Genomic DNA, 14,099 nt, shown 5'->3' with positions numbered 1-14,099 from the left:
ATTATATAAATATATATTCTGCCCCATGCCAAAAAGATAAAAGCAACAATACTCTGCTTAGTGACAGTCATTCTTCTGTTACTTTCCATGGCAAAATTGTTTCAGCTGCAGTGCCGTAGCAATGAAGTTTCGCACACAAAGCAAAGCCTGCAGCAGCAGCCCACGTTATCCCTGTGCATAGGCAACACCTGAGGGGACACGTGCCCCCCTGAGATTGGCCCCCGGCTGCCCCCCCCCAAGAGTGTGAGGGTGCTGAGAGAAGTGCTGGCGGTATGTCCAGTTTGCCCCCCCTGTTGGTAATCAGCTGCTGGTGCCCCCTCAGGGTCAGAAGGCACCAGTCGCCCATGGCCCCATGTACAGATCTGGGGGGGCACATGCCCCCCCTATGCTTGCCTGGGAGTGCACGCAACAGCGAGAGCCACCCTTCCCCCATCCCCGTGCCTCCCCAAATGCACAACTAGTGGCTCCGTCACATGTTGTTTGTCCAACACATGCAAACAACAACACCATTAAAGGGGTGCAAAAGCATTTAACCCACTTTAAAGTGTCATGCACACATGCTCCTCATTTCGTCTACACATGGCCTAAATTGCTTTGTTCTCTGGGGAAATGTGTTAACTACAGGCCTGTGCTTTTGAGTACAAAGATAGTAAGTGTTATTTCAGGATGCCCAGTAGAACCTAGTTGATGCAAAAATGAACATGAGTCACCAGTGTGATGAGGTAATAAGTAAGGCTAACTGCACTCTTTCTTGCATCAGCAGGAGTATCACAAGGAGGTCTAGGGAAGTGATAATTCCCCTCTATGCGGCATTGGTGAGGCCGCAGATGGAGTACTGCATCCAGTTTTGGGTGCCTCACTTCAAGAGGGATGTGGATAACCTTGAAAGGGTTCAGAGAAAGGCTACTCGTATGGTGAGGGCCTGCAGGTAAGACCCTATGAAGATAGACTGAGCGATCTGAATCTCTTCAGCCTCCACAAGAGAAGGCTGAGAGACAATTTTGTGGCTGCCTACAAACTCATCGGGGGGCAGTGGACAGCAGGGAAAAGGGGACAATCTGTTTAGTAGGGCACTCCTCGGGGTTACCAGGAATAATGGCCACAAACTGAAGGAGAACAGATTTAGATTGGACATACAGAAGAAATTCTTTACGGTAAGAGTTGCCAAAGTCTGGAATGGGCTCCCAAGGGAGGTGGTGCTTTCCCCTACCCTGGAGGTGTTCAAGAGGAGATTAGACAGGCATCTGGGTAGAATTACTTAACTCCAGCACTCTGTCCTGCCTGGAGCAGGGGGTTGGACCAGATGATTTACCAGGTCCCTTCTGACTCTAGAAATCTATGAAATCTATCTATGGAATCTATGAACCGAGAGGAAGGCCAAGAGTCTTGAGCCAATGAGCTTAAAATATTTAAATAAATATTAAAATAAACATATTTTAAATATGGTATTCAATTTAAACATATTATTTATTTATTATTAAATAATATTAAGTCTTTTCAGCAGGACAAAGTTCATCCTTCATGAAGAAAGGAGTTCAGGAAAAAGAGTAGGAATTTCATAACCTAAGTGGTCTGTTAAAACAGTTGCCCTTTAGAAATGGCTGCCACATCACTGTGGATAGCTGGGTCCAAGGAGATTGATGTGAGGTACTTATAAAGAGTTTCTCTTTAATGTGACAAGCTAAATTTAATCCCAGTGTTATGATTACTTTGATATAGGTATCAGGATGAGCTCAGATATACAGATTCTGTCACAAAATAATGTAGCTATCCAGCACTCCTACTCATTATATAATGAGTGGTGAATTAATAATTCAGACACAAGCTGTATTTATTAAATTCAAACTTTATACACCATACAGGGAATTGTGATGGCTCAGACTTAAATATTCAGAAGAAAACAGTACATTTAAAAAGTAGTCTACTGTGCATTAGACTGCCTATCTCTCTCTAATTTATGGAAATGACCCTTTGTATCAAAGCATGACAGCTCAAGACATATTTTCAGATTTCAGATATAGTTTTGCCATTTTGCTACTTATGTTCTTTTCATTATTTTAAGACTGAATTTACAGAAAATGGAACAATTTTCAGTGAATTCAGAGTCTTAACTAAGATCTAGCATGTATAAAAATATATGTGCTTGCTCACACACTTGCTCTCACTCCTTCACACATGTGTGCACACTCTAGGCTTAGCAGACATACTTGGGCATCTTCCTGAGTTTAACTCCAATGGTTGCTGTTATATGCTCAGCACTTTTGGAAGCCAAGCCACTTGTATAGGAACCTACAAGGGATATACGGGTTAGATCCACAAAGAATTTAAATGCATAAATCCAAAATTTAGATTCTCAAAACCTCCTCTGAGCTGCTGGATAAATCTATAGGAATCCAACTCTCCACCAATAACATCCTATAGGTGCCTATATTTCTGCTGCTAGCATGTGCTGAGCTGCCTAATCCTGAATTGCTAAGCAACTAAGCACTTCATGTGCACCAAAGCCCTGTCAGGTTTTACAAGTATTCCTCAACCTGAGTCACCTTCAGAACCCAATTAAATAATAGAATCACAGAGCTGGAAGGGACCTTCAAGCCCAGAGATGCAAATTTGCATTCCTAAATCATCCTAGACAGGGTCTTATTTATTCTCTTCCTGAAAATAGATTCCATAATACTATTGTCCTACTGCTCTTAAAGTTAGGAAATCGTTTTACCATCCCATTTACAGATCTACATGAGATGTTTACTGCTGAGTTGCCTAATTAGCTCCGAAGTAAATGTCTTGGTGTCTATATGTGCGGCCCTATTAAGCTGCAGGAAAGTAATAAACTCTGCAGCAGGTTAGAACTTGTAAATACAAGTACTATCCTATAATATTTTTTGTGTGTGCAGTGATGCATGTATAGATGCTAATCTGGCTGACTGGGGTAAGAGGGTGCTTCAGTGCAGGGGCTGCCTGCTGGCTAACTCCACACTAGAATACCCTCGTGCCTGAGCCAGCCCTTCCACAGCATGCTGGGCTGGCTTGGAGCAGCCCCAGGCTGGAAGGCTGACCCCCCAGACCCTCTGCCAGCCAGGGCTGCTTTGATGTGGCTCAACGTGCTGCAGTCCTGGGTGCATATTCAAACACAACCCCTGGGAGCAATAAACTCCAGTACGATATGCGCTGGAGTTTATTGCTGAATGCTAATAGCACATGTAGTCATGCCCCATGGTACTTAATTGGAATGAGTTTTGTTAAAGGTTAAATCCAACGCCTTTTGTCCTACTCTGTGGCAAGCAAGAATAATGTTTCTCAGTCTTCTATTATGACTTTCAAATGTTTGAAACTTGCTGTCATGTTTCAATCTCCTTTTCTTTACACCAGATATGCTTAATTCCTTCATCTGTTTTCACATTGTTTCTATTTCAGCCTTTTTACCATCTTTGTTGCTCACTGCTGGATGCTCTCCAGTTCCTCTATGGATCCGCAATCAGTATGTTAGCTTCTGTAGATCCTAGTCTTAGGTGCTTAAGTCTTTCCATGCATAGTATAAAGAACTCATGGCTGTGGATTCTACCTGGTAGCAGAGCACAGAATATTATTGTTGAAATAATGGGTGACTGGTGTCACCTCAGTCAGGGAGGGCACATGCCCCCCTCCCCGTGATGTTAGTGGCCTGGGGCGGTCCCCCCACAACCAATCTCGCTGACTAGGAAGCTGATAGTGAAGCTCCCACTCCCTGGCTGGAGCTCACAGGGGGAGCACCAGTGCTCCTGCCTGCCCTCCCCTGCCTGTCACCTGAGCAGCGAGTGTGGTCAGTTAGGGGATGCATGTACACCCCCATGCACCCTCTACGCATCACCACTGGTTGAAATGCTAGGCATTTAGACATGGGCAACAGGTGCCTCTTGAGTCTGGGGGGGGCACCCGCAGAAGACGGTGATGGCATCAGCGGCAGGGACGGGGCTGGCAAGCACCCACAGAAGCTGGCATCAGAGTAGGGGATGGGGCTGGTGACCACCCGCAGAAGCTCCCGTGGTAGGGGACAGCTGTCGGGGGGGGGGGGGGGGGGGACACATGCCCCCCCATGCCCTTTCTTCCAGTCATCTATGCATTTAGACTTTTTAAAGTTCTTTTCTGGATTTAGCCCTGTAGGACTTAATGAAAAATCCAACTTTAAAAATCTTAGCTGAGTGCTTCAAAAAGTGCATGTTTCCATCTTCTAATCTTCTACTGCTAATCAGATACGTAGCCATGGTGTTTTTTGTACTAGCTCTTTTGCTATCTTTAATACATATGGACTTATCACACACAAAAATTTAATCATATCATATAGCTAAATCAATCTCTGAAAGAACTGAACTTATGCATGCTTTATCTTTTGAAGCCCTTACTTAACCATCAACAGATTAATTCATTTGTATGTAGCAAGTAGACTGTCTTCTAATGCATTTGAAACCTAATTTGCTTGAATTGGGAAACCAAAGCCACTAGCTGGTGTGGAATCAGAAAAAATATATGCCTTAAACTTTGATTATTTTAGTTATAAGATGACATAACCGCTTTGTGTAGAATTGCTGGCTCGGTACAGTAGAACAGATAAGGGCAAGTGTTTGTTCTTTGTAACTCTTCCGCAAATGCTTCGCTCACCGCGGCCTTGAAGGTAGAAAAAAAAAAAAAAAAGTATGTACAAAGTAGATTTCCAGGTGCAAGAAGGAGGTTTGTGAACTAACCCTATCTCCCCCATAATTCCCATCCTGATAACAGCAAAGAAATAATGAAGTAATATTATAGCCGCTTTTCATGCTAATTTCACTATATGATCACGTGAGTTGTAAGCGACTGTTAAAAAGTATATAAGCCTCCTGATTTTGCTCTTGGGGGGGGACCCCTTCCAAGTGCTTGGGAAATCCATGTCACTTTGGAACTCCCCCTACAGCTGTAGTTTCTTTTGAATAAAAGCTTCTGCTGACCTGACCCAAAAGTACTCTGTGTGTGTTTCCACGACAATTCCTGGTGCCGTGACTCGGATCCAGAACACAGGCTGAGGAAGGAGGACCGCAGGCTACCCCCCCCCCGAACCCTGAGGCGCCAAACTTGAGAGGTAAGAGACCTAATTCAAAATCTCTATTGGGGTTTCGGAGGAGGACTGCCTGTAGGCTCCCAACTTGGCCGTGGTAACTGGATCTGAACCTTGTTAAAACAGGTCAGTCTGAACCTTACTGCTGGCTAAAATTTTCTGTCTGGTAAAGGATCCCATTTTGTGTCTGGTAACGTACGTTTTAGGGAGAAACTGTTTGAGGCACCTTCATCCAACAGCACATCGGGCTTGTAGTTAATTAACTAAGGCGGTGTGGGTTAGGAGGTCTGGCTGACTGAATAAATGTGCATGTGTGGTGTATTTAGAAATATGAGCCACTGACCAGGACTGAGACTACGGTTGGGCTCAGCCGCCCCAATTCTGCCTGACAGGGCAGTTTTGAAAGCAAGGGGGCCCAACTGGAACCTCGTGACCCAGTGGACAGGGCTTATTGAATGAATGTGTGTGTGTATTTAGAAATATGAGCCACTGACCAGGACTGAGACTACGGTTGGGTTCAGCCGCCCCAATTCTGCCTGACAGGGCAGTTTTGAAAGCAAGGGGACCCAACTGGAACCTCGTGACCCAGTGGACAGGGCGTCTGAGTGATTTTGTCTTTTCCAAACCCCTCGTCCCAGTAGCTTCTGCCGAAAGCAGGAGTGAAAGGATCCCTCTAGTGTTTCCCTCCCCATTTCCATTTTATGAGCCGGTGTCGGGTCAGAAGCCTTTTGTCTGGGCAGTGAAAAACTGCGGGGCAAGGCACTGAGCGGCCCGGACATCCTAAATAAGCCTCTCCTACGTCTCCCTGTGTGACTGAAAATGGGAACAAGTCAGTCTAAACAGGTTCCTGTCCCCCCTAAGGGGACTCCGGCGTACTTTATGTACACACACTATTCTCCCGAGACTTGCAAGTACCTGGATAAGTGGAACTGGTATACTAGGGATGATCCTGTGAAACATTTTCCACAGGAAGGAACATTTGATCAGGATAAAATAGTGCACTTGAGAGGGGCGTTAGAGTCCCGTGGATCCAAAACACCACAAAACCAGTGGGACGCGTTCTTTTATTGGTATGATGAGATGTCCAAAAGGCGGACAGAATCTCAAACTAGGAGCCTAAAAGACTCTCAAGAAAAATTAAAACAGCAGTTAAATCTGTTCGGGAGAAATTGGCTGCTCCCCCAAATTACACGCTGGCCACCGCTCCAATGTATCCAGCATTGCCCGGGGCGCCCCCACCACCGGAGCCAGCAGAGGATATCCTTGACCTTTGTTCGAACCCCGCTCTCCTGGGACTCCCACATCAGCAACAACCGGTTCAACATCAGGCTGCAGCCCAGGCTAGTGACCCATTAGCTGAAGCTCCTTCAGTAAATCCATCCACGGAGCTTAATAGTCCGGACTCATCCACCATATCTGCCACTCAATCATCACCAGTGTGGCAATTTACTCCTGGGTCACAACCCACCACAGGTGTATTTAGAAGAATGGGAATAGGCATGGAAAGATCTCCCATCAATCTGAGATCCCGAACTGCACAAGTTTACCCCCTAAGACAAATGCCAGGCATTGGCACCGATGGACAAAATATAGTAACTGTGCATGCACCCTGGACTCCAGGTGATCTCTACAATTTAACTCAAAAGTTCCCAAAAATCAGGGAAGACCCAGAAAAATTTCAGGAAGAATTGCAGACTGTTATAAATTGTTATAATCCAACATGGGCTGACATTAATCAGCTCATGCGATCCATTTTGCCCAAGGAGACTATGCTACGTCTGTACGCTGCCTGTACTTGGCCAGATCAAAACCCAGGGATTGGCCAAGACTTTATTGACAAGAGAAATGCTTTGGTTCAGGCAGTTCTCACAATTTGCCCAAAAAAGGCAGACTGGACCAAAATAAATACCTGTAAACAAAACAAAAATGAACACCCCAGTGACTATTTAGAACGCCTCAAACAGGCATTTGAACGATACTCAGGAATGGATAACCCAGTCGGAAATGCTAAACAAGCAATAGTGGCAGCATTCGTCCAGGGACTTAACCCTAAAATTGCTGAGAAAATTCAAACAGTAATTATTGGCTGGGAAACTAAAGATTTGACCGAAGTCCTTGCTGCGGCTAACCATTTTCATAACAAATTGGAACGGTCTAAAGACAGTGCCGAGTTTAAGTTAATGGCCTTACAGATTTCTCAGTTGCAGGGTCCAGGTAGAGGAAGGGGACGAGGACGGGGAAGGGGAGGCCCGGGTAGATTCAGGGGAAGAGATAGATCCTTGAGCCCACAAAACCCAGGCTATGGGAACCAATGTCATTATTGCAAGCAAGAAGGACATTGGAAATCAGAATGCCCCAACCGCCCTGGCCAAGGACCCAGACCCCAGCCCCCACCTCCACTTCCTGTCAATTTTCCCAGTGTTGAATAGGACAGCCTGAGGGACAGTGACATCATTGCTCCTTTGCTTGCTACTGACCAATCTGGTCCGTTTGTTGAATGCCTTATTTCTGGTAAACCTGTCTCCTGTCTTGTCGACACCGGAGCGTCCCGCTCCACGCTAAAGGCTGCTGAGTTTCCTTTTCTACCTTATTCTCCTGAAACTGTAAATGCTGTCGGTATAGGCGGACAACCTATCCCACATCCCGTCTCTGAACCTGTCTCCATCTCTATTGGCCCTTTGTCTGAAAATCATGCCTTTCTTCTTAGCCCCTGTGCACCTGTCAACCTTCTTGGTAAGGACTTGCTGTGTAAACTGGGATGCGTGATTTATTGTAGCCCAGATGGTGTTTACCTTGAGGTACCGGAACATAGGGAAACCGAGCTTGTGGCTTTGCTAACCCAGGAGTACTCTGATTCTGACACTTCCTTCTTGCAAGAGGAACTGTTGGCACGAGTACCTCCACAGCTGTGGTCCACCCATGCGAATGAAGTGGGGCACATGCTGAGTGCTGAACCAGTGCGTATCATCCTGAACCCTGCCAAGCCACTTCCTCGTGTCCCACAGTACCCCATCTCAAAGGAAGCTGAGGAAGGGATCAAGCCTGTCGTTTCCTCACTCCTTGAGCAAGGGATTATTGTCCCAATACGCTCCCCTTGCAACACACCTATCCTACCTGTCAAAAAACCTGGTAAAGATACGTATCGCTTTGTGCAAGATCTTCGAGCTGTAAATGCCACTGTGTTACCCGCTTTCCCCGTGGTCCCTAACCCTGCCACTATTCTTTCCTGTATCCCTTCAGATGCTACATATTTCACAGTAGTGGATCTTTGTTCTGCTTTTTTCTCTATCCCCGTTCATAAGGATAGCCAGTATCTGTTTGCATTTACTTATCAGGGATTTCAATATACCTGGACAAGACTCCCTCAGGGATATACAGAGTCCCCAACCCTGTTTTCCCAGATCCTAAAAAAAGATTTGGATCCTATCACGTTCAAAGGGGGGTCCACCCTTGTTCAGTACGTTGATGATCTATTGTTAGCCTCACCCACTTTAGAGGCCTGTGAGCAAGATACTTTGACACTCCTCACAGCTTTAGCTCAGAAAGGCCACAAGGCCTCAAAATCTAAATTGCAGCTCTGCAAGTCTAAGGTACATTATTTAGGGCATGATATCTCAGCAGGAGAACGACACCTTTCCCCTAGTAGAGTTGAAGCTATCCTCAACATTCCCAAACCTATGACTAGAAAACAGATGAGGGGATTCTTAGGTGCAACGGGTTATTGTAGACAGTGGATCCTGGGTTATGCTGCTTTCGCAAAACCCTTGCAAGCATTCACTCATGATACCACCCCGGAACCCCTCCCTTGGACTCCTGAAGCCGAACAAGCATTTGTGGTCCTTAAGCAAGCCCTCACTCTTGCTCCTGCTCTTGGACTTCCTAATTATAAGAAACCCTTTACCTTGTTTTGTCATGAACGGGAAGGAATCGCTTTAGGAGTACTCACTCAGCTGCATGGTGAAAAGCATCGCCCAATTGCATATTACAGCTCTGCCCTTGATCCCGTAGCTGCGGGACTTCCTCCTTGCCTCCGTTCAGTTGCAGCTGCTGCCTTGTTGGTTGAAAAGGCAGATTCTCTAGTTTTGGGACACTCTTTAACCGTTGCAGTTCCACATGCTGTGATGGCCCTTCTGCTCAAGGGCAAAACTCAGCACATTTCCAATTCCCGTCTTACTAAATATGAGAAACTTCTACTGTCAGCTGCAAATGTAACCTTAAATCGCTGTTCAATTCTGAATCCTGCGTCACTTCTGCCTATTGCCTCTGATGGTGAGCCTCATGATTGCCTGTCTATCACAACTCAATTGTTAACCCCTCGAACTGACCTCAAGGACATTCCTATCCCGAACTCTGACCTTGTTTTGTTTGTTGATGGTTCCTGTCTTAGAAATGATGCAGGCAAATTAGTTGCGGGATATACAGTATGCACTCAGTATGCTGTTTTGGAAGCCTATTCTTTACCCCAAGCTCGTTCTGCTCAAGTTGCTGAACTCATTGCTTTAACACGTGCTTGCATTCTTGCAAAAAATCAAACCACAACCATTTATACTGACTCTAAGTATGCTTTTGGTGTTGTTCATGATTTTGGACAAATCTGGAAACAAAGAGGGTTCCTCACTTCATCAGGGACCCAAATCAGTCATGGTTGTTATGTAAAAGCGCTCTTAGAAGCTGTTCAATTGCCTCTTGCTATTGCTATTGTTAAATGTAAAGCTCATGAGAAACCGTTTGATGATGTCACACGAGGAAATGATCTGGCAGACCGTTCTGCCAGAAATGCGGCCCTTTCTGGCCCACAGGCTCCTAACTCTGTTTTTGTTTGTTTTTCAGCAGACCAGTCTCCTTTGGCTAGCCTTTCAAGTCTGGCCCTTCTTCAAAATCAGGCCCCAAAAAAGGAAATAAATGACTGGCTGCGTGCAGGATGTTCACTGCACCCCGACTCTCTCTGGCGCTCCCCGGACGGCCGCCTGGTGGCGCCTAGAGAGCTTTTGCCACATCTTGCTCGTTTAACCCACTCTGTGGCCCATACGAGCAAGGGAGGAATGATTGCTACAGTACAAAGAAATTGGTTTGCCCCAAATTTTCCTTCCATGGCACAACAGTACTGTAGCTCCTGTCCCATCTGCTTAGCTCACAACATTGGGCAACGGGTAAAAACGACACCCGCAGCCCATCCCCCTCCATGGGGACCGTTTGTAAATCTGCAAATTGATTTTGTGCAGCTACCTAAGTGCTGTTCTTATGAGTACATTCTTGTTATTATTGATGTGTTCTCTGGATGGGTGGAAGCCTACCCATGCGTACGTGCTGATTCCATCACTGTAGCAAAGAAATTGCTCAAAGAATTCATCCCTAGATTTGGATTGCCTCTCACAATAGATAGTGACCGTGGCACCCATTTCACAGGACAGATAGTAAAAAACATCTGCCAAGCACTCAATATACAGCAACACCTACACTGTAGTTATCATCCACAGTCAAGTGGTGCTGTAGAACGTAAAAACTCTGATTTAAAAACGCGCATTTCGAAGATTTGTGCTGAAACAGGCCTCAAATGGCCTGATGCACTGCCCATTGCTCTTATGCACATTAGAAACACTGTTAACAGAAAACATGGCCTAACCCCTTATGAAATACTCATGGCACGACCCATGAGGATGCCAGCTACACCACCTGTTGCCCCTCACCAAACAGACCTACAATTAACTGATGAAACTGTACTAAATTATTGCAAGGCATTAATGAAGTATGCCAGGTCTGTTCATTCACAGGTCCAAGAAGCCTTACCTCAACCACCGGATGTTCCCTGTCACAACCTCGAACCAGGGGATTGGATCTACGTAAAGGTCTATCAACGGAAAAACGCACTTCAACCCAGATGGAAAGGACCTTTCCAGGTACTTCTAACCACTAATTCTGCTGTTCGTTGCCAAGGTCACCAAACGTGGACTCACGCCTCACACTGCAAGAAGGTATCACCTCCATTGGACCCCGAAGCAGTTGTATTCCAACCAAGGTTGGGATCTTTCCCTGAGGCCAAGGACAAAGACCCTCAGGACCTCACTCAGGCAAGTGAGGAGCATCAGGGTGCAAGTGCTAGTAACCTCTCCCCTGCACCCAACACCTCAGCCCAGCCGGATTCATCAGTTGAAGAACGAAGATATCATCTTCGGCCTCGAAGAAAGTGAATGCTCCCATTCGGAAGATCACCACCTCGATCAAGACCAAGAGCCGACATTATCAGTCCTTTAGGTAACTTGAGCCCAGAGGACGAAGAAAGACTTTGGCTGCCATCCTGGGTTTGGCTGGTAGTGTTCTTTTTCTTACTGGTGCTGGTTATGTTTGTTGTTAAGATTCTTTGTCCCTCCTGTATCTAAAAATGGCACTGATATCCTTATATATCACACTTGGGTATCTCAGTATCACCCAAGGGGGGTGGGAGAAAAATTTGTATTTGCAGATCTCCCATGCGGTGGCTCAAGCTGGAAATAAAAGTGACTGCTGGATATGCTCTCACAGCCCAGCACACCTACACCAAGGAATCCCAATGATCGGAGTACCAATATCCCTCCAGCAATGGGGAACAATAAACGGCGGCTTCGTTAGACACTACTCGTTAGCTGCCCATCGGTCCGCTCCTAAAGAATGGAGGGCCGCCCCTGCTAACTGGATAATCTCCCCAAGAGTAGAGGCGCCTTTCTGTTACAGATCCAACAACACCGGAGCTTATAATAAAGCCACACCTGTAGGACACTACCCTCATTGCCTAACTACTCTAGATTATAGCCCTAGTAGCACCAGTGGAATCCTGTTGGGTAACGTACCCTCTCTCAATTGTACAGGATTCATGGTCTACAACTTTTCTAAGGAACCTCATGTTGCTCTCATTGCAAACAGATCAGAATTTTACATTCACTCCAATTTTACTTCTTGTAATATATCTCGGTCCAGCAGAATAACAGCTGAACGTGGACCGTCCTATACGATGCATATCAATCGAAAGTGCCGGATAGGGCACAACAACTGCCGAGATTTGAGTACCCTTTCTGCCCCAGGCCTTTACTGGCTCTGCGGAAACAGGGCTCATAAAATCTTGCCCTGGAATTGGGTGGGGGCATGCACTCTTGGACGTGTTATCCCTGGTTTCGAAATGCATAGTGCAATATATCTGGAACAAGTAAAAAATTTCAACCATCACATGAAAAGGGCGGTTAACCCCTTAGCTACCAGAAACACAGGGTTCCATCGATTTGTGAGAACCTTCATACCGTGGCTTGGAGTAAGAGAATTGGAACTAGCCATAATTAACATTTCAGCCACAATGGAAGCTATGGGAAATGCCACTGCGGATGCAATTCAGGCTCTGCAAAAAGAGATCTCCCAGATCTCACAAGTAACTATACAACACCGCATAGCCCTAGATTACCTATTGGTATCCCAGGGAGGAGTATGTGCCTTAGTAAACTCCACCTGTTGTGTCTATGTCAATCAGGACATGCGAATCGAAACTGACATTCGCAAAATCCGAAATCAGTTAAGGGTCCTACATCAAGTGGCCTCAGAAAATACTGACTGGGGTCTAGAAGAAATGTGGTCTTGGCTAACCTCCTGGCTCCCAGATTTCGGGGCCCTTGGCAAGAAAATCCTGTATGGAATATTGTTTGTCTTGATAGTTCTGATAATGTTCTATGTCTTAATGCAACTGATCCTCTGCTGCGTGAAAGCCAGCAGGGGAAGCTTTAGCAAGGCAAGAAAACCCACAGCAGAGTCTAGAATAATGGTGTTACAAAAGTGTGAGCAGATTGAAAGAAAACATGAAAGGCTGCATGATGAAATAGAGGGGCTCATGAGAATGGAAATTTAAGGCTAAAGTGAGACTAAATAGTCTCAAAGGGGGGGGCTGTGGAATCAGAAAAAATATATGCCTTAAACTTTGATTATTTTAGTTATAAGATGACATAACCGCTTTGTGTAGAATTGCTGGCTCGGTACAGTAGAACAGATAAGGGCAAGTGTTTGTTCTTTGTAACTCTTCTGCAAATGCTTCGCTCACCGCGGCCTTGAAGGTAGAAAAAAAAAAAAAAAAGTATGTACAAAGTAGATTTCCAGGTGCAAGAAGGAGGTTTGTGAACTAACCCTATCTCCCCCATAATTCCCATCCTGATAACAGCAAAGAAATAATGAAGTAATATTATAGCCGCTTTTCATGCTAATTTCACTATATGATCACGTGAGTTGTAAGCGACTGTTAAAAAGTATATAAGCCTCCTGATTTTGCTCTTGGGGGGGGACCCCTTCCAAGTGCTTGGGAAATCCATGTCACTTTGGAACTCCCCCTACAGCTGTAGTTTCTTTTGAATAAAAGCTTCTGCTGACCTGACCCAAAAGTACTCTGTGTGTGTTTCCACGACACTGGTATAGCTAGTGATGGCTGTTCATAGCAGGAGATAATGGAAATTAATTTTCATTCCAAATTTTTTCTAAATTTGTTTTTGTTAGAACAAATTGTAAATGCGGCCAAAGCCTTACAACAGCATTGCAGAAATGCTACGTATTTGCTTTTGATTACCATAATGCTTCCTTACCAATAATTCAGGAAGGGTGATTGCAATGTTGTTATTCAAGGCTTTAAAATCATTCAGAAGAAGTGTTTTGATTTTGTAAGGCTCATCGGAGTTGGGTTGTTTTCAAGAGTGATTGCACATGTCTACACCAGACAATGCACATTGGACTAATTCTACTGCGCATTAGTGCAGCTGGCAAAAACCATGCTAATGTACTAATGCACAGTAGATTTAGTCCAATGTGCATTAACCGTCACACAAAAAGCATTATCTGCACTAATGTGCAGTAGCACTAATTACTAAACTTTGTGATGACAGGTACTAAACTTAATGGGCCGTAATTACAGTATAGTAATTAACGTGTAGGTGCACCCATTAACTCTCATTGTAAACTCACTGGGCTGGGGACTTTTCACCCAACATGCCAACACATACATACACAGCACTGGTCACTATGGATCCCTGATTGT

General features: G+C 45.2%; 1 protein-coding gene across 1 annotated transcript; it reads left to right on the top strand.

Annotated features, from left to right (window-relative positions):
• Positions 1-4,485: 4,485 nt before the first annotated feature.
• LOC132247733 (syncytin-A-like) lies at positions 4,486-13,445 on the top strand. Its single transcript, XM_059720761.1, has 2 exons — positions 4,486-5,089; positions 10,837-13,445. Exon 2 carries the CDS (start codon positions 11,445-11,447, stop codon positions 12,927-12,929), a length of 1,485 nt encoding a protein of 494 aa, XP_059576744.1. The 5' UTR covers positions 4,486-5,089; positions 10,837-11,444; the 3' UTR covers positions 12,930-13,445.
• Positions 13,446-14,099: the final 654 nt, after the last annotated feature.

Source organism: Alligator mississippiensis, chromosome 1, assembly GCF_030867095.1.
Source record: "Alligator mississippiensis isolate rAllMis1 chromosome 1, rAllMis1, whole genome shotgun sequence".
In the NCBI taxonomy this organism is placed as follows: domain Eukaryota; kingdom Metazoa; phylum Chordata; order Crocodylia; family Alligatoridae; genus Alligator; species Alligator mississippiensis.
Note: the sequence above shows the minus strand (reverse complement) of the source record. Positions and strands in the feature narration are given on the sequence as shown.

Excerpts from the sequence above, each read along its gene's own strand:
- LOC132247733 (XM_059720761.1), top strand. The coding sequence starts at position 11,445 with ATGGCACTGATATCCTTATATATCACACTTGGGTATCTCAGTATCACC.